The sequence below is a fragment of the Camelina sativa genome, chromosome 1 (genome assembly GCF_030686135.1).
Source record: "Camelina sativa cultivar CO46 ecotype springtype chromosome 1, ASM3068613v1".
In the NCBI taxonomy this organism is placed as follows: domain Eukaryota; kingdom Viridiplantae; phylum Streptophyta; class Magnoliopsida; order Brassicales; family Brassicaceae; genus Camelina; species Camelina sativa.
The window spans coordinates 1,629,334-1,652,189 of NC_141880.1; the positions used below are offsets into that span (position 1 = coordinate 1,629,334).

At 36.9% G+C, this 22,856-nt stretch overlaps 4 protein-coding genes and 2 pseudogenes across 7 annotated transcripts; 2 read left to right on the forward strand and 4 right to left on the reverse strand.

Annotated features, from left to right (window-relative positions):
• Nucleotides 1-20: 20 nt before the first annotated feature.
• On the reverse strand, nucleotides 21-3,965 carry LOC104704950 (protein tesmin/TSO1-like CXC 4). 2 transcript variants are annotated; one of them, XM_010420971.3, is made up of 10 exons: nucleotides 3,753-3,965; nucleotides 3,270-3,424; nucleotides 2,583-3,180; nucleotides 1,832-2,262; nucleotides 1,659-1,733; nucleotides 1,082-1,262; nucleotides 844-939; nucleotides 678-744; nucleotides 526-604; nucleotides 21-431 (listed from the first exon to the last, which is right to left on the reverse strand). In XM_010420971.3, exons 1-10 carry the CDS (start codon nucleotides 3,804-3,806, stop codon nucleotides 344-346), a joined length of 1,824 nt encoding a protein of 607 aa, XP_010419273.2. In that variant the 5' UTR covers nucleotides 3,807-3,965; the 3' UTR covers nucleotides 21-343. The 2 variants fall into 2 exon arrangements, with proteins under 2 accessions (XP_010419273.2, XP_010419332.2); XM_010421030.3 differs by having other exon boundaries at nucleotides 21-451.
• A 4,929-nt stretch (nucleotides 3,966-8,894) lies between these two features.
• Nucleotides 8,895-10,237, reverse strand: LOC104705173 (protein CHROMOSOME TRANSMISSION FIDELITY 7-like; annotated as a pseudogene). Its single transcript, XR_015557090.1, has 4 exons — nucleotides 10,029-10,237; nucleotides 9,869-9,938; nucleotides 9,212-9,533; nucleotides 8,895-9,113 (listed from the first exon to the last, which is right to left on the reverse strand). The product of XR_015557090.1 is annotated as a protein CHROMOSOME TRANSMISSION FIDELITY 7-like (transcript).
• A 1,344-nt stretch (nucleotides 10,238-11,581) lies between these two features.
• LOC104705248 (uncharacterized) lies at nucleotides 11,582-13,357 on the reverse strand. Its single transcript, XM_010421217.3, has one exon. The coding sequence runs from the start codon at nucleotides 12,789-12,791 to the stop codon at nucleotides 11,916-11,918; it is 876 nt and encodes a 291-aa protein (XP_010419519.1). The 5' UTR covers nucleotides 12,792-13,357; the 3' UTR covers nucleotides 11,582-11,915.
• Nucleotides 13,358-16,132: 2,775 nt separating this feature from the next.
• Nucleotides 16,133-20,042, forward strand: LOC104705395 (zeta-carotene desaturase, chloroplastic/chromoplastic). The gene is made up of 14 exons (XM_010421490.3): nucleotides 16,133-16,497; nucleotides 16,609-16,777; nucleotides 17,236-17,360; nucleotides 17,436-17,570; nucleotides 17,651-17,723; nucleotides 17,804-17,877; nucleotides 18,040-18,144; nucleotides 18,225-18,469; nucleotides 18,563-18,650; nucleotides 18,773-18,972; nucleotides 19,072-19,200; nucleotides 19,293-19,365; nucleotides 19,446-19,610; nucleotides 19,717-20,042. Exons 2-14 carry the CDS (start codon nucleotides 16,648-16,650, stop codon nucleotides 19,861-19,863), a joined length of 1,689 nt encoding a protein of 562 aa, XP_010419792.1. The 5' UTR covers nucleotides 16,133-16,497; nucleotides 16,609-16,647; the 3' UTR covers nucleotides 19,864-20,042.
• On the reverse strand, nucleotides 19,949-21,052 carry LOC104705307 (DNA damage-repair/toleration protein DRT102 pseudogene; annotated as a pseudogene). The gene has a single exon (XR_015562346.1). The product of XR_015562346.1 is annotated as a DNA damage-repair/toleration protein DRT102 pseudogene (transcript).
• Nucleotides 21,053-21,329: 277 nt separating this feature from the next.
• Nucleotides 21,330-22,854, forward strand: LOC104705542 (uncharacterized). The gene is made up of 8 exons (XM_010421594.3): nucleotides 21,330-21,465; nucleotides 21,560-21,711; nucleotides 21,802-21,887; nucleotides 21,975-22,040; nucleotides 22,199-22,281; nucleotides 22,358-22,404; nucleotides 22,485-22,563; nucleotides 22,671-22,854. The coding sequence occupies exons 1-8, from the start codon at nucleotides 21,412-21,414 to the stop codon at nucleotides 22,758-22,760; spliced, it is 657 nt and encodes a 218-aa protein (XP_010419896.1). The 5' UTR covers nucleotides 21,330-21,411; the 3' UTR covers nucleotides 22,761-22,854.
• Nucleotides 22,855-22,856: the final 2 nt, after the last annotated feature.

Consider the following 22,856-nt stretch of genomic DNA (forward strand, 5'->3'; position numbering starts at 1 on the left):
ATTTTGTTTGAGAGAATGAATTAGCAACCATGAGAGAGAACAAAATAAGAACAGAGGAAGGAGATTACAAAACTTTCTTCAGTGAAACACAAGCACTACATAATTAAAGAACAGATCAAAACAGACACACGCACATTCACATCCTAAGCAAAAATCTTCCATACAGATTATATTTATATATATACCTACCAGACTTGGAAAAAACATATGAAAGTGAGACCAAACGAAACCCACGACACAGCTTTCATACAGTGATTTTGAATGATTGACTCGTTGGCGGTACAGTCTCCTGGTTCTTCACTTGGTGTTTCTGAACTCTGAGAAGTCAGTATTCAGAGAGTTTTTACAGTGATGCTAAGGAACGGAATGCTACAGAACTTGGGAGCAAAACGCGGTTCCTTCTCTCTCTCTTTGAGGTATCTTCGTTTTGGCTGAGAATGAGAACCCGGAACTGTTAATGTTGAGAGGTCAGTATAAACTTTCACCATGGGATTAAAACATTGCAACGTAGAGTACTAAAGATACCTTGAAGCACCGCCATGATAATCATTATCTTTAACTTCATCATTGATTGTAACCGCATCAGATTCTCCCGCACATTTCTCTGAGAATAATGTAAACAATCTAAGATATATCTTATACTAGAACGAAAGGGCAATAAATAATTATAAGCTTACCGTTTGTGTGATCAAAATTATTCTTGCATCCCATGCATCTGCAGTTCGAGGAGCATCCAACGCCCATCTTGATAAAGTCATCGTAACAGCCAATGGTTCAGAAGAATGACATTAATTCGAAATATAAGTGTGAACAACAAAGCTAGACAAGTGAAACCAAAGTTACCATAAAGCATTCACAATATTTCTTTAAGCAGCCTGATTTCTTGCAATTGCATCCTCTGGTATGTCTTGCTGAAGCAGGAGTCTTGCTGTTCTCGTCCTACAAGATACAAAAATACAATCTCAGTACTATCTAGTTGCAGCCATACTTTAATAAGCAAATCAAGACAAGTCCGTAGAGTCTATGTTTCTCCTTTATTATGTGTATTTGAACTCATTGTTGATCTGATGATATGTCTTACCCATAAATTTATAGCAGAATTAGAAGTCGAGACCACTTTTGGAGCAAAAGCTAATGGATTGCGAGCTTCAATCACTTCACGAGTTTTCATAACTAGGTCTTCGTGAATGGGCTTATTGAAACAATCTTGACATGAACAAGGTTCAACACAGTATAGACCAGCAGAAAAACAATCGCAGTACCTGTATAGCAATATGAATATGTAGTTAACAATGAATTGGTGTTTATGTTCTGCACTTGAGATTCAGTGTATTTAACAACTTAAGCTAGGTTTCAGAAAAGGCCCGAGGCTTTTTGGACAAGAAAAAGGTATGAACTATGGAATAAGGGTTCTAGAACACAAAAGCTGCCAATGCTGCAGTTTCAGCAAGACAGAACAACATCTGCAACAGACTTCATACATCATCTAATTCACTTAAAAATTGAATATGTAGTGAAAGCGACTCTCGATGGCTTTCAGAAAAAGTAGGAATACAGACCTAATCATCTCATTTAAAGAAAAGAAAAAAAAACATGAAAACACACGATTTTGGCATCTGAAAATGTGCCCAGGGAATGGTGATAAGGAAAGCACTTACAGCTTCAAGCATTTGGATTTCCTACAGTTACAGCGCTTACAGCTGCCAAGTTCGTCAAGTCCTTGAAACAATTGCCTGCATTAATCAGTAATTTAAGTATAAGTTTAGTATTCATAGCGATATACCTACCTGATAGCTGGAAAAAGATTAGGAACATCGGAATATTTTCCCACCTATATTCTGTTGCCATGTGTTGGTCAAAACATTTTCCTTCCAGTGATCTCTCAGGACTCTCCATGAATTTGATATCACTGTATACTAAATCTCTTTTTGTTGAGACAGGGGTTGAATATTCATCTTCAATATTATGATGAAATGTTGTAGGACCAAGAGGGAAAAACCGACCATCTTTGAAACTTTTTTTATTTCGGTCACCTGAGACTGAGGGGTTCACGAGACCATTCAAGTGCAGGCCAATCGTTAGTGCTAGGGGTAGAATCCCATCAGTATCTTGTTTGCTGGTGTCTGAACACTCTTGTGGACTAGGAGCTTTGTTGATAGAGGTCAAATCAAGAGATAGATCGTTAGTAGAATCACGCAAAGGTATCCTTTTGTGAGATCCTCCCACATCAAAAGTCAAGCAGCGCCTGCGGACACTTCGTTGCTGCAAGAGTCAATTTAAAGTTATTAGCTAAGTTCTTTTTTAAGTTTAAATCATTCATAAGCTAGCAGATGTAGATAATTCTACTTGCAATAGGGAAACAAATTATATAACTGACAGACCACCTGAAGTCTAAGTTCCAAAAACACATCAAGAGTTCAGTGTCTTGTTTGAAGTAGATGTAAGGATTAAATTTGTACAACGAACATAAAATATCAACTTAACACATGTCTAAAGCCCACAGCTGAATCAGCACAATGCATACACATGACTAATGAGTATCGAGTAACCATGAGGACAATAGTTGAATCAATAGTTGCTACCTTGGGGGAACTGCTGAGAGTAATGTCTGGAGCTCCAGCTGCAACTTGTACACTGTAAGAACATCCAGGATCAACTACATTTGCTGAGTTATTACAACAGATAGAAAACTGCTGGGGCTCAGAAGCAAAAGAATCAAATATAGGAGCAGTGATCTTCGGAATCTGCTGCTCACTGTTCTGGATACCAGCAACATCAAACATGCTTTTTTCTGTACCAAACACACTGTGGGCTTCCATTTCTTCAGTTTGAAGTACCACTTCTGAATCAGCATCAAAGTCAGCTGGATCATTAGACTGTATACATAACTCATCAGACAGCTCTCTCGATCCACCACTTCTTCCTATTTCAATATCAGCATCCATTGGTTCGTCATCAGAAGAAGCCATTTGAACATCAACTCCATCCCGTCCGTGTTTCAATGAATTCGCCAACTCAATTGCTAAGCAGATCTGCTCGTGAAATGGCTTGGATTCAGAAACATTTGGCAACTGCTCCTCACTCAGACCAGTTATCTTAACAGCTTCCAGAGCATCTGGAGAGTTTTTGACAGTCTCACCAATGAGAACTACTGGACTAGATAAATCTTGAGAACTATGCCTAAAGAAGCAAGTACCAATAATGTCAGCATATTCATAATAAACACACAAAACAACAAATCTTCTTTTCTCCTAATCAATCCAAGTTACCTTTTCATGGAAAATCTGGAAGAGCTTAACAGCGGCGAACTAAATAGAGAAGACGGAGATGTGAATGCCAATGAGTGCGAGATATTCTCTGGGCGTGCTGGCTTTAATGGCTCTATGGGCGAGAGGTCATTAATATATTGAAAAACTGGAGAATCCTGCAGATTAATCAAAGAGAGAGTCTTAGCTCATTGAATCTCAAATTCCACAAGTGTGATTCATATACCCAAACAATCAATTGAAAAATTAAATCCAGTGACCCCAAATTGAATTGGAAAGATACTAATCTAGTAGCCCAAAAGAACCCTAATCGATTCCAACTGCTGGAAAAAAAAAACAAGGCAACGAAGACGATCACAAAATTAGAAAGAAACATTTAGATGCAATTTTAATTTCTCTCTCGGGAAACATTCATAAACGCAGAGGGAAAAAAAAAAAAAGTAGGAGCAGAACATCATAATTAGAAAGTAAGGATTTCGAGAAGACCTCAAAGTTGAGGAAGGAAACGGCGGGGATGCGGTTCTTATCAGGAGTGTCCATCTCCGGCGTTGAAGGTTTATTCTCTTTGGGTCGTACTCCAGCTTCGCCTCTACGCAAAGCAACGAAGCCCTAATAGAAGAGAGTGGATCGGTTACTGAAGAAGAAGAAGAAAGACGGTGGAGATTTCTATGGTGGAGGAGGAGCGGGAAAGCGGGAAACAGTAATGTGAAAAGCCGTCTGATTAAAATAGACTCGTGAATGATTGGGCCCATTAGGCCTTCGTAGGCCTGATAAGAAACTACTTGATAAACAACAACAACAAAAAGAAAAAGTAAAGTTGCTGATGTTTAAAAAGAAAAAAGGAAACTAGAAAAACAGAAAAGGAAAACGCGCATCGGCTCTTATCACCGACATAAAGAAGTGTTGTTTGTTTATAAATAGGGGGAGGAAGCGAGACTCAGAGAGAGAGAGTCATAATTTTGATCTTAGAATTTTTAGTTTTCCTTCTTCTTTCTCTGTTTAGGCTAGGGTTTGTAGAAATTGGGAGATTTCTTACAATGACCCCCAATTCTTTTCAACTTTTTTTTAGGGTTTCTTGATTTCATTACCAGTCGTTTTTGTTTTGTTTTCTTTGGGTTTTCGTTTCGTTTTCAATCGGATTTGATATTTGCGAAACCCAAACGAATCTGGGTTTCAAGGTTTCTGTAAATATCAAGTTCGTTACTTGATTTTGTTTATTTGGTTTTGGTTTTCGTTTTTTTTTTTTAATTGGTTTTGTTTTTCTTTAGTACCCAAGAGAGAGATCGATCATAAGGCAAACCCTAAAATTCAAAAGTTCTTTTTTTTAGGGTTTCTTGATTTCATTACCCAGTCGTTTTTGTTTTTGTTTTCTTTGGGGTTTTCGTTTCGTTACCAAACGAATCTGGGTTTCTGTGAATATCAAAGTTCGTTTCTTGATTTTGTTTATTTGGTTTCGGTTTTCGTGAATTTTGTTTTGTTTTGTTTTTGTTTAAAACCCAAGAGAGATGCGATCACAAGGCAAACACTCAAACTAATGATGTTTTGTCAGATTCTCTTTTGGGGACATTGTCCTTTCGAGTTTAGACCAGAGGCTGCAAAACCAATCTCATATACCCACGGCTTAATAGAATTATCTCGACAGACTATTATACTTGGGATTGGGTTTCACTTTACAGGTCTGAGATCAAGTTACCCACGTCTTTGTGACTATGATTGGGAAAATCGCAAGTCTCTGTGACTGAGATTGATTGGAACACTTTTACCCAAGACTTATAAAACAATCAAAAGTCTTTGTGACTTGAGATTGAAACACTTAAGTCTATGTGACTTGATATTGAAACACTTAAGTCTATGTGACTTGAGATTGAATCACTTTTACCCCAGGCTTATAATACAATCAAAAGTCTTTGTGACTTGAGATTGAAACACTTTTACCCAAGGGCTTATCAAACAATCATAAGTCTATGTGACTGAGATTGAATCACTTTTACCCAAGGCTTATAAAACAATCAAAAGTTTTTGTGACTTGAGATTGAATCACTTTTACCCAAGGCTTATAAAACAATCATAGGTCTTTGTGACTTGAGATTGAAACACTTTTACCCAAGGCTTATGCTGCAAAACCAATCTCTATACCCACGGCTTAATAGAACTATCTCAACAGACTATTATACTTGGGATTGGGTTTCAGTTTACAGGTTTAAGATCAAGTTACCCACGGCTTTGGCTTTTAAAAATCATCAGTCTTTGTGACTATGATTGGGAAAATCGCAAGTCTATGTGACTGAGATTGAAACATTTTTACCTAAGGCTTAAAAACAAAATCAAAAGTCTTTGTGACTTGAGATGGAAACACTTTTACCCAAGGGTTTATCAAACAATCATAAGTCTTTGTGACTACTTTTACCCAAGACTTATAAAACAATCAAAAGTCTTTGTGACTTGGGATCGGGAGAAAACACAACACTTTTACCCATATCTTTACAAAAATCAGCAGTCTTTGTGACTGAGATTGATTGGGACTCTCTTTTACCCACAGCTTAACATAATCATTAGTCTTTGTGGCTGTGATTGGGGAAACCAGGCCCGGTCTTTCACCAATTCTTATGACACATGGGTGTTGGGCCTTCATATTTTTTGAGATTTTTAGTAACAAAAATAGGCCTCAAAAAATATTTTTACTGCAAAAATAGGCCTTAAAAAATATTTTTACTGCAAAAATAGGTCTCAATTTTATGAAAGTTATAGATTTGGCTTCAAATTTTAAATTTATCTACTTTTTTATTGCAAAAATAGGCTATTTTCCAAAATTTTAAGATTTAGTTTCAGTTTTATTTTTTCATCTATAAAATCCATTAAAAAGTAATTGTTTTGTATTGGACCACAAATTTCACAGAGCCGGCCTGGGAGAAACATAACACTTCGGTTGGATTGGTGTTGGTACCCACGACTTCATATAAGTCTCTATGACTGCGATTGTAACACTTTTACCCAAGGATTCTAAAAAAAACACCTTCAGTCTCTATGACTGAGATTGAAACACTTTTACCCAAGGCTTATAAACAAAATCAAAAGTCTTTGTGACTTGAGATTGGGAGAAAACAAAACACTTTTACCCACATCTTTACAAAAATCAGCAGTCTTTGTGATTGTGATTCAGAAACATTACACTTTGGTTGGATTGGTTTTGGTACCCACGGCTTTAAAAGATCATCAGTCTTTGTGACTGTGATCTCTTTTTACCCATGGCTTGAAAAATTCAGCAAGTCTATGTGAATGAGATTGATAAAAACAATTCCTTTACACATGGCTTGAAAAAATCATCAGTCTTTGTGACTGAGATTGAAACACTTTTACCCAAGGCTTACTAAAAAATCAAAAGTCTTTGTGACTTGAGAATGAGAGAAAACATAACACTTTTACCCACATTAGCGGTATTTGTGACTGAGATTGGAACTCTCTTTTACCTACAGCGTAACAAATATCATTAGTCTCTGTGACTAAGATTGAAACACTTTTACCTCAGGCTTATAAAAAAATCGAAAGTCTTTGTGACTTGAGATTTGGGAGAAAAAACAACACTTACCCGCAGCTTTTAAGAGAAAATCAGCAGTCTTTGCGACTTACCCAGGCTTTGAAAAATCATCAGTCTTTGTGACTGTAACATAACGACTAATAATTTGGCTGGATGGATGTTAAGTCTTTTAGACAAAGACGTAGAAAGGCGTTGGGTTGATTAGTTTTGGTACCCATGACTTTAAAAAATCATTTGTCTTTGTGACTGTGATCTCTTTACCCATGGCCTGAAAAATTCAGCAGTCTATGTGACTGAGATTGAGAAAAACAATCATTTTATCCATGGCTTGGAAAAAATCATGTCTTTGTGACTGATAGGTGAGAAAACTATCTTTTTACCCACAATTTATAAAAATCACCGGTCGTTGTGACTGTGACTGGAAAAAAACATTTCCCTTTACCCATAGATTTAAAATATCATCAGTCTCTGTGACTGAGATTGGAACACTTTTACCCAAAGCTTCTTAAAAAATCATCTTCAGTCTCCGTGACTGAGATTGAAACACTTTTACCCAAGGCTTCTAAACAAAATCAAAAGTCTTTGTGACTTGAGATTGAGAGAAAACACAAAACTTTTACCCACAGCTCACAAATCAGCAGTCTTTGTGACTGAGATTGAAACACTTTTATCGAAGGCTTGTTAAAAAAAAATCAAAAGTCTGTGTGACTTGAGATTGGGAGAAAACATAACACTTTACCCACAGCTTAAAAGATCAGCAGTCTTTGTGACTGTGCTTTACCCATGGCTTGAAAAATTTAGCAGTCTATGTGACTTAGATTGAGAAAAACAATCCCTTTACCCATGGCTTGAAAAAATCATCAGTCTTTGTGACTAATAGGGGAGAAAACAATCTTTTTACCCACAGTTTATAAATATCACCAGTCTTTGTGACTGTTATTGGTAAAATATGATCAGTCTTTGTGATTGTGATTGGGAAACATAACACTTTGGTTGGATTGGTTTTAGTACCACTACTTTGAAAAGATCATCAGTCTTTGTGACTTGATTTTACCCACAGCTTTGAAAAATCTATCAGTCTTTGTGACTCGATTTTACCCACAGCTTTGAAAAATCTATCAGTCTTTGTGATTGTGATTCGGAAACATAACACTTCCGTTGGATTTGTTCTAATACAACGACTAATACTTTTGGTTGGATGTTAAAGTCTGTTAGACAAAGCAGAACACTTTGGTTGGATGTTCGAAAACGCAACACTTTACCCTTAGCTTTATAAAAACCAAAAGTCTTTATGAGTTGAGATCTGGAGAAAATATAACACTTTTACCCACAACTTTACAAAAATCAGCAGTCTTTGTGACTGAGATTAAGAAACATAACATGGATTGGGTTTTAGTACCCATGGCTTAACACTTTGGTTGGATGTTCAGTCTTTTAGAACATTGATCCCTGTTACCCACGGCTTGAAATATTTAGACATGGGTCTTGGTCGGTTTGTTGTTTCTGTCTTTAGACAAAGACTAGATTGGGAAAAACAAAGGATAGGTTTCTTTTTGGTGGAAGGAAGATGGCACCCACGACTTTAAACACTAGTTTGAGACCGATTCGAACATTGATCCCTTATGGTACCCACGACTTGAACTCTCTAGACATGGCTCATGTTTGGTTTGTTGTTTCAGTCTTTAACAAAGATGCATAACACTTTGGAGTGGTTTTAGTACCCATGCACGGCTTCAATCAATCCCTTTTACCCACAACTTAAAAGAATCATCAGTCTGTGTGACTTAGATTGGGAAAAAAAAAACAATCTCTTTTACCCACAGCTTAAAAAAATTCACCAGTCTCTACGACTGAGAAACATAACACTTTGGTTGGATTAGTTCTCTAGTTACCCACGGATTTAAATAATCATCAGTCTCTGTGACTAAGACCGGGAACATAACACGTTGGTTTGATTGGACAAAGTTATTGTTAAGTCTTCAGTCTTTTTATCACAGGTATGAGGTCTTCTAAACAGATCACAGGTATATGGTTTTCTAAACCTTCTCTAAAACTAAAAGAATGTGTTGCTCTTCTTGTTTGTTATGAGCCAATTTACCAACTTGATAATATATTAATAATACGTAGAAGGTTAGGTGGCAGACACAAAAAAAGTATGGCTCTGAAGATCATCTTCCTATGGAGCTTTGTAATAAACTAAGAATGAAGAATTTCCAAAATAACTAAACCCAAAAGATCTTCCCATGGAGCTTGGTTGTGAAAATGCAAACTGGGATTTCTCCAGCGTGCACCCATTGTTGCAAAAGCTTTCCCTGCGTTTTTTCATACAAAACAAACAAAAAATGTCACCATAATGTAAGAATATTAACAAATGAGAATAGTTTTCAGGAGGTTGGCTCGAGTTCTTTACCTCGTGGTATCAAGTAACTGTGTGGCTATGCCTTTTCTTCTGTTAGAAGGTGAGAACCCAAATCGCTCTAATTCCACAGATAGCTGGTTTAGCTTCTTCTTCACATACAATTGCTCCATTGTCTAATCTATCATCTGAAGCTCGACATCTTTTTGATACCTCTCTGTATGTTTCCAAACTGAATGGAGGTTGAAGGCGAGGAGGAGGTCTCTTTCTTTAACAGTCTTTCATCATCAGGAGGAGCTATAAGCTTGAATGCTTCCTTAATTGGTTCTGCAACTAAACATCCAGAGATCCTCTGAGAGGAAACGAATAGATAAACCTAACACATAAACAAGGTAGTTCTTGAAACACCTAAGAGTAATCGGAGGCTACTGAAAACAGTTGGGCTATGTACCATCTTTCTTGTGAATGAGATCATCAAAGGAAGAAACTCTTTTCTATCTCTCAAAAAGAAATTTCTTGTTTAGTTCCCGGTGCTAGTCACAGACATGGGAAGAATCACAATAAATTTGCGCAAAAGTAAAGCAAGTATTCCCAATATCAGATCATAGGTGGCTCCATTTGGTCGACATCTCAAAATACTAAAAATCAGCTATGGAACTTAAATTGAAAATGTCAGTAAAGAAGACGTGGATGGATTCAGGGTCATTTTACCTTACAATGTTGGTGAAGAATCCAATCCTCACATAGCTCAACCCCCATCATTTTTCACAACCTCTTGCACCTGCAACCCATTAGATCCTCAAAATATGAAGAACCCAGTAGTAACACATAAACAGCGCAAAGTTGAATATGTGGAAGAAGAAAAATGAACCTTGTTTCTTGGTGTGCAGGCAGGGGAATCATTTTTTCAGATACCATAACAATGCGGCTCTTGTTGAAGGAAGGCATTGTGAAGGCTTTCTGCGTTCAGCCAACCCTGAGACCAATTCAAAAAGCCCAGCACTTTGAATCAAATAACCTCTCTCTCTCTCTCTCTCTCTACAATGATTAAAAACAACATATATGTACGTCTTTCAACAGTGACGAGCATCCAAACCTTAAAAGGGATTCCATTGATAAAAATCTTGTGAAAAATCATGATGGTTCATGGAAAATCTGGAAGAGTTTAACAGCGGCGAACTAAATAGAGAAGACGGAGCGTAAATAATTGGGCCCATTGGGCCCTTGTAGGCCTGATTTTAAGATTGGTCCGAACTGGGTTCCGGTAAGGTACGTTGGAGGTAGGGTCGAGGTGGCATGGTCTAGGAGACTGATGCCTACTGTATTGTCATTGGCATTATTATTTACAGAACCAGACAGAAAGGCAAACATGTGATGATTCCATATAGACCCAAAATAAATTTTTGTTGTAGCCATAGGAAGCATTGTAAAGGTCCCATCTAATATGTATGTCTTCCTTCCCCTTTCTTATTTACCTTTTCAAGATTCCCTCAGCCAAAAAAAGGAGAGAAGTAGAAGGATAGATCAAACAAACCGCAAGCTGTTTCAGACATTCTTCATAAAACTGCACACAGTTTTGTGTTCAGGTCCCCCCACCACCATCCATTGAGATATCCAAATCTAAAAGTTTGAATTGACGTATAAAGTTACCTTGGCTTGCTCTAAAAGATTTTTCTCTGACTTGACAATCCAAGAGAACTTTGATGTTCTTTCAAGCAAGAGTGCTAAGTTGTACACTTTTTGAAATCATAATAAACTTTGCAAAACCACTTCATGTCACGGGTTGATGTTACTTACAACAACAGGCTTCAAGGAGAAGTTTTTTAAAAAAACATTATTGGCCTATCCAAACAGTCAGTTTACAGACAAATTTTCTTAGGAACAGGAGCAACTACCACGACTTTTGTTTGAATTTAAGTGGAAAACTCTAACAAGTTACAACACCATATATAACAAAATAATGCCATTCTAATGTGAAAACTTCAGGCAGTCCTAGACGGCTAGAGAATAGGCCAAAACCAAGGAAAATAATTGAAACGTGAAAACTTAAACAACCATGACTTACTCATTCACAATTCAAGAATCTTCACGTACAAACCCATGTCTCTCTAGATTCCTTGATAAATTACTCTTTGTACCTGCAAAGAGCTGTTGGATAATAACAAAGTTCCAGTCTGAGAAGGTATGGGGAGAAACAAAGACATGAAATATCTCTCCAAAGAGGATGCACATGCTTATTAAAATGTTGAAGCATGAATAATCTACTGTATGTTGCTAGAAGGATGCAAAGCACATGTTTGATAATCATCTTAAGGGTAACTAACTACTAAATTCAGCTCAGCCTATTGTAATCTGTTTTGTCCACAAACGAGCAGCGGAAAATCATAATAGAAGAAAGACCATAAGCCAAGGGAACCCGTAATGTAGTTAAACTATATATCCATAATCCATTCTAGTGAGGAACAATTGAACAGTATGCACCTGGAGAACAAAAACAGAGTATCTAGACAGTTGTTTTCTTGATACAAGACCAAAGCAATAGGCTTTGAACAAGTGTCTTTACAAGTCTCATGTAGTAACTTTGACATATGAAACTGATATATACGAAGAATAAGAGTTCTTCTTGACTGATCCGGTTCCAACATTATACAGGAATATATAATTGAAACCCATAGATTGACAAGAATCAACAGTTCCTTTTATAACCTTTAGTTAGCACTCTCAAGTGAAAGAAAAGAACTCCCAAAACTCTTCTCCACTACTCGTTCTTCCAAGCGTACAGAATCAATGAAAAGCCAAAACTTTGAGATTTCGAGCTCACGGGTACCTGTGTGAAAGACCATGACTTTTCAACTGGTTGAGTAGTCCTGAACATAAATACAGCATTTCCTGCCATTGATGGCAACCCAAAGAACCAACTGTGGACATCCCAAAGAACCTCCACAGAGATCCTATTGACAATAATCGTATCATTGCCACGGAACTTCCAATGAAGCCGATTCACCTGCATCAAAATCTTCCCATCGACACGAACAATGAGGCAAGGATCACTCATACTAGTGTCACATTCGATCACAAGATCATGTGTTTTGCCATCATCTGAAAACTGAGCTTTCGTTGCGAACGTCCTCTTGCCAAAAACATGCTCTTTCTTAGCAATAAACACAGCACCTAATGATGAAGAAGAAGAAGGTGCAGCATTCGTCTTCTTGAAAGCTTCTTTCCTCATATCACCAAGAAGAAGAGCCATTTCTTTGTCCACAACAACGCCAACATAGAAACCACCTAAAGGTTCAGGGCTGGATCCGAATTTAGCGGAGGAGAGATCCCAAAAGACATCAATATTACAGGAATAGGCCTCTAGATTCTTGGACCCTTTCCGTTTGGTGAAGAGCCAGGGCTTAATCTCAACTTTACAAAGACTTCGGTTGCAAGAATCATCAACTCCCACGGTAAGACACTGACCCATGAGATTCTTAGTCCATGAGACAGTGATCAGGCAAGTCCTACCTCCGATGCGGCAACGGTAGATACAAATGACAAGATTCTGAGCGTTTCTTCCGGCGCTTGAAGAGGAAGAAGAATCCGCAATCTGAACGCCATTTTCACCAGAGCAAGATGGAAAATCTCTCATTTTATTACAGAATTCACAATCCTCTCTCTCTCTCAGGAATTTCAACAAACACTTTGTGTTCTTAAACTACGGAACAATGAGCAATTTAAAAGGCAGCGAATTTAACTTCAGATTAGTATTAAAAAAAAAAAAAATTAAGGTGCTTATAGAATTGACCTGAAAGTGATGAGTTTTACATCATCAAAAAGAAAGAGAAACCCAATCTCCCAAAAAAAAAAAAAGCATTGAAATTTGGAAAATGTCAGCTAAGATTTGATCTGGGTTTTATCAAATCGATCCAGTTTCCATCAAATCCAAGGAGAGAATAGTGAAGTTAAAAAAGAAAAGCCTAAGACTTCGGGAGGGATAAAATCAGAAAAATAAATGAATGAAAGAAGAAGAAGAAGAAGAAGAAGAAGAAGAAGAAGAAGAAGAAGAAGGAGGAGGAGAAGGAAGGCGAATTCGCCAAAATAGGAGAATGTGTAAGTTAGTAGTCAAAACAAAGACATATACAGACAAAAAGGAGACTTTGTTTGTTTTCACTGTCTGCGACATTTTTTTTCCTTTTTTCAAAACGTTAAATTAATTACCCGATTATTTTTGTGTGGCAATGTACCAAATACGAATTTAATTCCATTGAAAACGACAGTAAAGAATAAATTTCAGACAAAAAAAAATATACTTATCTACTCATTTTTTTTTTTTGGGTCAGAAACAAACACTTATCTCAATTTATTAATTACAACATCATCAACCTTTGGTTTAGAATTCTTTCTTTCTTTTTTTTTGTGCTTGAAGTTAAATTTAAATTTTTTGAATTGTTTTAAATTTGGTCTCGTTATTATTCTTATTATAGTGGGATAGATAATAAATAAATTTTGGGGTATAGATGCAAGTGCAAGCCTGGAAGAAATGGTTAACATGTGTGGTAGTCCATGCCAAGCAGGCATGCATTTAATATGGCCAGGACTGAGCCCATACTGTTGTGTTATCTACTCTCCTGGGCTTTTTCACGCTGATGGTTTTTAATTTTAGGGTAGTAGGTGGTTCGAGAATATGAATTTTTTAGTACGATAATCAATCAATCCATATGACTTTTTTTTCATTCGATTGTCAACTAATAAATAGGTGGGTGATGAAGAAATCTATATTAAGGACATTTTGTGTTATGCTCTTTTAGTTTTGTTTATTTAAATTTTTATTTACAACATTAACCCTTTAAAAGTTTCTAAAAATAACATTATTTCAGATTTTATTTCCTAAATATTTTACATTCTATTTTGACTAAAAAATTACAGCAAAATTAATATGGAAATACAAAATATGATATATTTAACTACAACTTTTATTGTGTATTAAAAATATTCTATATATGAATCTTTTGCAAACCAAGAAAATAATAATTTGATTCCTATTTTGTTTTAAAAAACCTATGAATTTTGATTCTTAACGTAAGGAGAATTTCGATTCACATTTATTTAAATATTATAATTAATATATATAGACTTAATAAAATTTTAAAATATTATGAATATGTAAAATTAAAAAAGTTCTAAATACTATATAATATATGGGTTATAAAGACAACATGTTGGAATTAACAAGCTATCATTAAATTTGTACTAACACGGGTTAAATCCTCATTTTATTATTTGTCAACATATTAATAATAGAATATTTGACATATAAAATTAAGTTAATTTAACTAAGATTGTGTAAAATAATTAAATCATTAGGAATAATGTGACTTAATCATAGCGTATAAATGACTTATTATGTATTTAGATCCCTTATTTTTTTTGTTATAAGAATTAAAAATCAAAATAAAGTCTCACACTAAACAAAACAAACTACATATAACAAACAAGTATTCATGAAATATATTATGGGTTAAAAATGAATATAAATATTTAGCTAAACAAACGGTCTAAAAAATTAGTTATTCTTCTATTTGCAAAACATCAAATATTTATAAAAAAAATACAATATAAACATAAATAATAATAAAAATTATATGCACGTGGTGTACCGCGGATTAAAATCTAGTAAATGGTTAAAAGAAGAGAGTACTTACCAAATAATAGGCATGCATTTACCAATTTAATCATTAACTGTTCATTATTGTTTTTTTTGTCTTCGGATATATGATTTGCTCCTTTTGTTTTAGTTTATGTGGCAATGCTGCTGCTGCGGAAAAAGTCTTCGAATAATTAATTAACTTCCATTACGTTTCGATTTTAGATTTGGACCAGCCTGTATAAGCTAGGCCCCAGTTTAACATTTATTTTCTTGCCATCTGATTTTTTTTTTTTTATTATTATTGTAGTTTCATTTTCGTTATTAATATTATCGTTTTTGCTGTTATTATTATTTTTTTTTATCGATTTTAAAAATTAAATTATCCGTCTCTCTACCTACTTTGAATTTGTTTGTTTCTTTTCTCATGAAAGAGATATCGTTTACTTAGACAAATTTTTGGATATTTTATGGGGTCAATATTTCTTAAGATCTTTATGTTTTGGACTATGGTAAAGGATACAAAACTAAATGGAAGAAGAAGCGAAAAACTACAAAATAGATTGATATGCCAAACAATAATATTTCATTTTGGTGTTCCTTTCACTAGGTCTGGACAAAATATCCGAACCCGAACTCGATCCAAAAAACCCAACCCGAATCCATATCCGAAATTTTAAAATACTTCAATGGATCTAGGATTTATTGAGATCGGGTACCCGAACCCGACCGGGTACCCGAATTAACCTAAACATGTATAAATATAGTGCAAAAATAGTAATTAGTGAGATTTGAACCTATGACCTAAAGCATTTTAATCGTGCATTCTAACCATTTTGCCACTTTAATATCTTTGATTAATTCTAAAACCTCTAGTATTTATATATTAATATGTACAACTTTCATCAACCCACTAATTCCTGATTATTGAATGAAATTGAGTTTGGTTTACTTAATTTCGGATTGAATTCGGGTACACGAACCCGATCCAAACTCGATGGGTGTTTACCCGAACCCGACCCGTATACTAAAAATACCCGAATGGGTCTGGAACCCCTTTATCAAAATACCCGAAAATCCGAAATATCCGATCCGAACCCGAATGCCCAGGGCTACCTTTCACTGTTATAACTTATATAAGTTGTATTTATTTTGTTCTTTCAAAAATGTAAAAAATCTGTAACAAACCCAAAAAGAAATTAAGTTGACATGTTGCCCAAAAATTTTTTGTTGGGCCTCAGCCTTTTAATAGACTAGCCCATGATGTATTAAGTTAGCCGAGATTGTAGTTAGCAGACACACTCCCAAGTCCTACCTAACCTCTTTAGGCGGCTAATAAGTAAAATAACCAAACAATCCCTATGTGGCTATGTCTCTCATGTTGATATAGGGATTGTTGATAAAATTTTTCGTTTCAGTTTAAACTAAAACATAATCATCATCGTCTTTTTTTGTTCTAAATGCATTTAGGCTCGCTAAAGCTTTTTAATCAAATAAATATTTGATTTTGAGTTTTAGGATTGGCTTTTTATTTCGATATAAATTTGATCATAGTATAACATAAAAAAAAAAAAAAAAAAGTTAAGCCCACTAAAACACAGTGGTTGTTAGTGTTACACCACCACAGAGTTTATGCGGAGAGAAAGCAACATACATCATCACAAACAAGTTTCAAGTATCGTCATCGCTCTCATATTAGTACTCATGAGTGGTAGGTTACTTCTTCGTTCTTCCTTTTTCGTTTAAGGAAATAATAAACAAAAATTGTCCTTTTTTTCTTTTCTTTTTTTGTTCTTCTTGTGAATAAACAAACACACAACAGAGCGATAAATCAGTTTGCTCTTATCTGAGTTGATTGGCCATGGCTTCTTCTATCGTTTTCGCTGCAACTCCAGTTACTGGGTTTCTCTCTGTTCCTCCTTTGAAGTCTCGGAGATTTCTTCATGTTTGTTCTTCACTCGACGCCGATGTTTCCGACATGAGTGTTAACGGTAATTATCCAAACTAAACAAACAAACACAAAAAAAAAAAATTGAATCTTTACTGTCTCCTCTGCACTAGGCTGATTCCTTCGGATTTCTTATGGGAAATTTTGAGAAATTGACATGTATTTGGGATTAGAGGGCTTAGCTTTATGCCAGGAACAACCCAAATTTTGAAGATGATGAGGTCTCAATTCTCGGCATATAAGATTAAATTCTGAATTCTGAACTCTGAACTCTTAAGGTTAGGTCAAGACTTTTACAGTCTGTCCAAAGATCCTCCTCTGTTGATATAATCAGTGTAGTATTAGTTGAGGAATCAAGTGACATCTGAAAACTCACTGAAAGTCAAGTTTTTATTTGATGTTTCATGTTGATAGGAAAAGTTTCTTCTCATGATGACGTTCTGGCATGTTGTAATTTTTAATCTTCTTTTACTGTTTTAATGGACTGGATATAAAATGCAGCTCCAAAAGGGCTATTTCCTCCAGAGCCTGTACAGTACAAGGGACCAAAGCTGAAAGTAGCTATCATAGGAGCTGGACTTGCAGGCATGTCAACTGCTGTAGAGCTTTTGGATCAGGGCCATGAGGTGTTTACTCCGCTGCTTTTAGCTGTTTACCTTTGATTTGTTTACATAAAGGAGTAATCTTTGTTATTGTTTCAGGTGGATATATATGATTCTAGGACATTCATTGGTGGCAAAGTTGGTTCTTTTGTAGATAGACGTGGGAACCATATCGAAATGGGACTTCATGTTTTCTTTGGATGCTACAACAATCTCTTCCGCTTGATGAAAAAGGTTTTGGTTTAACAAAGCTTCCCCTCGAGTTTGCTTGATGGTTTAAACTCATTCTCATGTAAGGTTTTTTTGTAATGTAGGTGGGTGCTGAAAAAAACCTTCTTGTCAAAGACCATACTCACACATTTATAAACAAAGACGGCACAATTGGAGGTACGGTTCAGTTCACTACTCTCTTCTTATGATTGACTCTGTGATTTTATCGTACTGAGATGTGCATATAAATTTTGTAGAGCTTGATTTCCGGTTTCCTGTTGGAGCTCCAATTCATGGTATTCGCGCATTTTTGGTCACAAATCAACTCAAGGTATAAGTTAAACTTTTAAACTGATTTCTCTGTAGACATCTGAATCCATGGATTCATGTCAATGCAACAGTTTTCTCGAATCTTGTAGCAAAAGATTAGTAATTTCTTATTTTTATGTACCAATATAGAGCTTATCAACCGCTTCTTCTTTTGACTGAACAGCCCTATGATAAACTAAGGAATTCACTGGCCCTTGCATTAAGCCCGGTTGTCAAAGCTCTTGTTAACCCTGATGGAGCAATGAGAGACATTCGCAATCTTGACAGTGTAAAATGATAGGAAACCTCTTTCTTCTCATTTCTACCACTATTTGTGCTCTCTGAAATTTTCTGAGATACTTTTTGCAGATAAGTTTCTCGGATTGGTTCATGTCAAAAGGTGGGACACGGGCAAGTATCCAAAGAATGTGGGATCCTGTTGCTTACGCACTCGGTTTCATAGACTGCGATAACATGAGTGCACGATGCATGCTTACCATATTCTCATTATTCGCCACCAAAACAGAAGCTTCTTTGTTGCGTATGCTCAAGGGCTCGCCTGATGTTTACTTGAGTGGTCCTATCAAACAATATATCACAGATAGAGGTGGCAGGTTCGTGGCTCCTATTATCTAACGATAACTGATTATTGTATTTTCTTTTATCTCATTGGCTGATCAGGTATTTATAACCTTGCCTTCAAACAGAATCCATCTCCGGTGGGGTTGCAGGGAAATACTTTATGATAAATCATCAGATGGAGAAACTTATGTCACTGGACTAGCAATTTCTAAGGTAAAATTTAGCTCTAGGCATAGGATTTTAGTGGACTGCAAAAATGCCATATAATACGTTCTGAAATTTTGTTGCTTTTGGGTAGAGGAAAAGCTTAAAACTTTGATTTGTTTGTCTTTTAGGCTACGAACAAGAAGGTTGTGAAAGCTGATGTGTATGTTGCAGCATGTGATGTGCCGGGAATCAAAAGGTTACTTCCAAAAGAATGGAGGGAATCTCGGTTTTTCAACGATATATATGAACTCGAGGGAGTACCTGTTGTTACTGTACAGCTCAGATACAATGGTTGGGTCACAGAGCTACAAGACATTGAACTTGCCAGGTTTGCTTCCTAGAATCATAGGTTGTGAGTTAATGATGATGATGGATGATTTTCGTGTGGATTTTTAAGTCTTCGTTCTGTTGTTTCTGAAAATTATAGGCAGTTGAAACGAGCTGTTGGTATAGATAACCTTCTCTACACTCCTGATGCTGATTTCTCGTGCTTTGCGGATCTTGCACTTGCTTCACCTGCAGATTACTACATCGAAGGACAAGGCACTTTGCTTCAGTAAGAAAGAATAACCTCTATCTTTTTTTTTTATCTACAAAATAGCCTGTGCAGATCTCTCAGTGTCTTGAAAACTGAATTCTGTTTCGTAGGTGCGTTCTAACACCGGGAGATCCGTACATGCGAATGTCGAACGACAAGATCATAGAGAAAGTAGCGATGCAGGTAAAGAACATGGTTAAATTCTCCAAACTCGAGATATGTTTTGTCAGGTTGGTGTCTGTGATTCTCAAATTTTTGTTCAGGTCACTGAGTTATTTCCATCGTCACGGAGCCTAGAAGTCACTTGGTCATCGGTTGTAAAAATCGCTCAGTCTCTGTACCGTGAAGCACCCGGAAAAGATCCATTCAGACCCGATCAGAAGACGCCCATAAAGAATTTCTTCCTTGCTGGTTCATACACAAAGCAGGTAACTTTTACACTTCACAAGTACTGTAATAGTTCAGGCAGATCTACTATAGTCACAAATGCAAAGAAAGGTATCAATGAGAATTTTGCTACTGAACTTGTTGCAGGACTACATAGATAGCATGGAAGGAGCGACATTATCAGGAAGACAAGCCTCGTCATACATCTGTGACGCAGGTGAAGAACTAGCAGAGCTAAACAAGAAGCTTTCTTCTTCTGCAACTGCTGTTCCTGATGAGCTAAGTTTCGTCTAATGATGGAAAACGTTTGAAACTAGTTCCCATGGCTAATTGATGAAAGACTTGAGAGACTGTGGGGGTACATGAAGAAGAAAGCATATGTAGAAACCCTTCTTTATATAGTGTTCATAAGAGAAGCATTTGTATTATGACTCAAATCTTTTGAAATCAAACATTCTTACAAAGTTACAACATTCGAAACAAGAGAGAACACAAAGGTTACACATTGAAGAACACAACAACAGAGACAAAGATTCACCTTTTAAGGTTCTTCTTCGATGGCTTTCTATGCAGTTTCGAGGTCTTCGTCAAGGGAAATGTCCCAATGGCCATCCCAAGTGATGAAGAATTCGGTGTCTTCATGATACTTGACTCGGTGAACATCACCTGCCGGAGTGAATAAGTAATCGCCGTCAACGAGATCAGCTCTCTCCTTCTTGGTTAGATTCCACACAGTCTTCTTCCCCTTGATGACTACAAGGTCATGGCCGAATGTGTGGTGATGCGCTGGTTCTACACTCCCCGCTTTGAACCTTACAATCGCCGACGTAGGCGTCTCCCTCACGATCTTCATCGAGCCTCCAGGCATGATGTCCACTGGAGTGAACTCTCTGTTCTTGGCCAAGCAACAAATCGCGCAAGACGCGGTTGTTTCATAGACCTTTTTGATTGTTGAGTCACCGACGGTTGGTTTTCCGATGTGAGCCATCTCGGAGAGAGAATTGTCGAGGAAAGAAGAGATCTCTGAGCTCCACGGCTCGGATCCTGATGCAGGACACGGGGATTTGAACGGTGTTTTGATCCAAGCGTCGAAGATTTCCACGGCGGTTTCCGGCGATGTTTTAATGCCGGAGAGTGCGAGGACGTTGCAATTGCTGATCGATCGAGCGTTCACGGCGTCTTCGACAGAGAGACACGTGGCGGCATAAACTCCCGGGAACTTGTTGGCGAACATCGCGACTCCGACGCCGGTGCCGCAGCAGACCAAACCGCGAACTCCGGAGGACGATGAAGCGGATACGCGGCGACCGACTTCAGATCCGGCGGAGTAGTACGAAGAAACGCCGGTATCCTCCACGTCTATGCCGAGAGAACGGAGGTGAGATACCATCGCGTCCTTGAGGCTCGCTCCAAAGTCATCAGCTCCGGCGATGATTTTCAACGGTAAAGCGGCGATGGAAGTAGCAATAGTAGCTCCGGCCATCTTTGCAGAACTTGGAAACCATAACCAGAGTGTGATAGAGAGAGTGACTAGAAGATTTTTTCAAGATTATCCTTCAAACGGGAAATTCGAAAAAAAAAAAGAGACATAAGTTTTGACCAAAAAAAAAAAGAGACATAAGTTATAATTTCACCCTTATAAGTTATTTTAATAGAAAAAGACCCTCAGATGAGGTACTCTAAATCAATAATCAAAGTTTAGGGTACATTTATTTTTATTTTATAAATTCTGGGGTACAATTTCTAAAATCCACAAAATATTTTAATAAAAAAAAATATGCGGCGGTGTTGAGAATAGCCGGCGACGACAATTGTACTCTCTCTCACTCGGCTAGGTGAAATATGGCGGGAGTAGCTTGCCAGATATCTATCAGCTCGTCGTCATCGACCTTGAGAGTGAGTCAATCTATGGCGATTTGCGAATCCCTGGCTTATTGTTATGTTTGTTGTTTGTTCTGTATCAATTCTTGGATTATCGAGTTTTATGCAGAGGATTGGTCGTCATCGATCACGATGCTTCTCTGGTTCGCCGGAGAAGAAAGCGCCGGCTGTCTTGAAGTGGGCCGTTGGTGGAGTCTCTGAATTTCTCCGGCTATTCTCAGTCGCTTCCTCTTCGTCATCCAACCTTGCAGATAAGGATATGTAACTCCCAGAAGCTTTCAATTAGGGTTTCTTATTTCACCCCCTCTGTTCGTATGATTGGTCTCTTCAAGTTTGATTTAATGGCTACAGATCAAAGTCTGAGATTGTTGCTCGAGATGTTGACGATGTGATGGGGATTTTGAGATCAGATTATGGAACTGCCTATTTCGTCACGGGTATATAATCTCAACATAAGCTAAACTCATGAAGCTTGTCCATTTCACAAACTAAGCTTTGTTGCACATTTGTCAAACTGGAAACAGGTATCTTTACTTCTGCTATTTACTCTGATGATTGCATCTTCGAGGATCCCACTATCAGCTTCCAGGGTGAGGAATTACATTTTCAGTCTCTGTAGTTTCAGTTAGTGTTTAAGAATCTGATCTTCATGCTCTCTAGTTTTTTTTTTTTGTGTTTGTCAAGCTTGTAGATCAGCTATCAGATCTTAAATTTTGTGATGTGAGAATAAAGTAAATATCTTTTGCAGGTACAGAGTTGTATGAACGCAACTTGAGATTACTGGTTCCCTTCCTCGAAGATGCGTCCATTGAACTGCAACATATGGAGAAGGTATATAACCTTTTGTTAGATCCTAGTCCTAGATGTTTTATGAACTCAAGAGTGTATTTGTTCCCTTTAATTACAGAGTGAGTCGTCTCAAAGAAACTATATACTAGCGACATGGAAGCTAAGGTATTCTGATGAACTTTTTATACACATTGGGGAAACTTGTTTGCCATCTTACTGCTTTTTTAATCTTGAACTGTGTTCAGGACTTACCTGAAACTTCCATGGAGACCATTGATATCAATAAACGGGAAAACGGTCTATGATCTGGATAGAGACTTCAAAGTACGAAGAGACAGAGAAACTTTCCGCTCTTTTCGATTATAAGATTATTTTCGTAGTTCGTCAGTTGAAAACATATGGACTAATCCAGACACTGGTTTTTGTACAAGATTGTGAGGCATGTCGAGAGCTGGAATGTCTCTGCCCTTGAAGCGATTGGACAAATATTCACCATTAACTCTTTTCCCTCCAGTGGTTGAAGAGTCTAATCACTAAGAATTGGCCATGGTCCATATAATGTCTACCAATACTTATAGTACATAAGTCAATATAACTCACCAAACTTGCATTAAATT

Bases quoted from the DNA above. Each gene is read 5' to 3' on its own strand.
- LOC104705542 (XM_010421594.3), top strand. From the start codon at position 21,412: ATGGCGGGAGTAGCTTGCCAGATATCTATCAGCTCGTCGTCATCGACC. The intron at 22,282-22,357 runs GTATATAACCTT...CTTTAATTACAG, and splicing joins AACTGCAACATATGGAGAAG to AGTGAGTCGTCTCAAAGAAA. The intron at 22,405-22,484 runs GTATTCTGATGA...AACTGTGTTCAG, and splicing joins CTAGCGACATGGAAGCTAAG to GACTTACCTGAAACTTCCAT.
- LOC104705395 (XM_010421490.3), top strand. From the start codon at position 16,648: ATGGCTTCTTCTATCGTTTTCGCTGCAACTCCAGTTACTGGGTTTCTC. The intron at 18,973-19,071 runs GTTTGCTTCCTA...TGAAAATTATAG, and splicing joins CAAGACATTGAACTTGCCAG to GCAGTTGAAACGAGCTGTTG. The intron at 19,366-19,445 runs GTAAAGAACATG...ATTTTTGTTCAG, and splicing joins TAGAGAAAGTAGCGATGCAG to GTCACTGAGTTATTTCCATC.
- LOC104704950 (XM_010420971.3), bottom strand. From the start codon at position 3,806: ATGGACACTCCTGATAAGAACCGCATCCCCGCCGTTTCCTTCCTCAAC. The intron at 1,734-1,831 runs GTGGGAAAATAT...TGATTAATGCAG, and splicing joins CACATGGCAACAGAATATAG to GCAATTGTTTCAAGGACTTG. The intron at 745-843 runs GTAACTTTGGTT...GACTTTATCAAG, and splicing joins AATATTGTGAATGCTTTATG to ATGGGCGTTGGATGCTCCTC.
- LOC104705248 (XM_010421217.3), bottom strand. From the start codon at position 12,791: ATGAGAGATTTTCCATCTTGCTCTGGTGAAAATGGCGTTCAGATTGCG.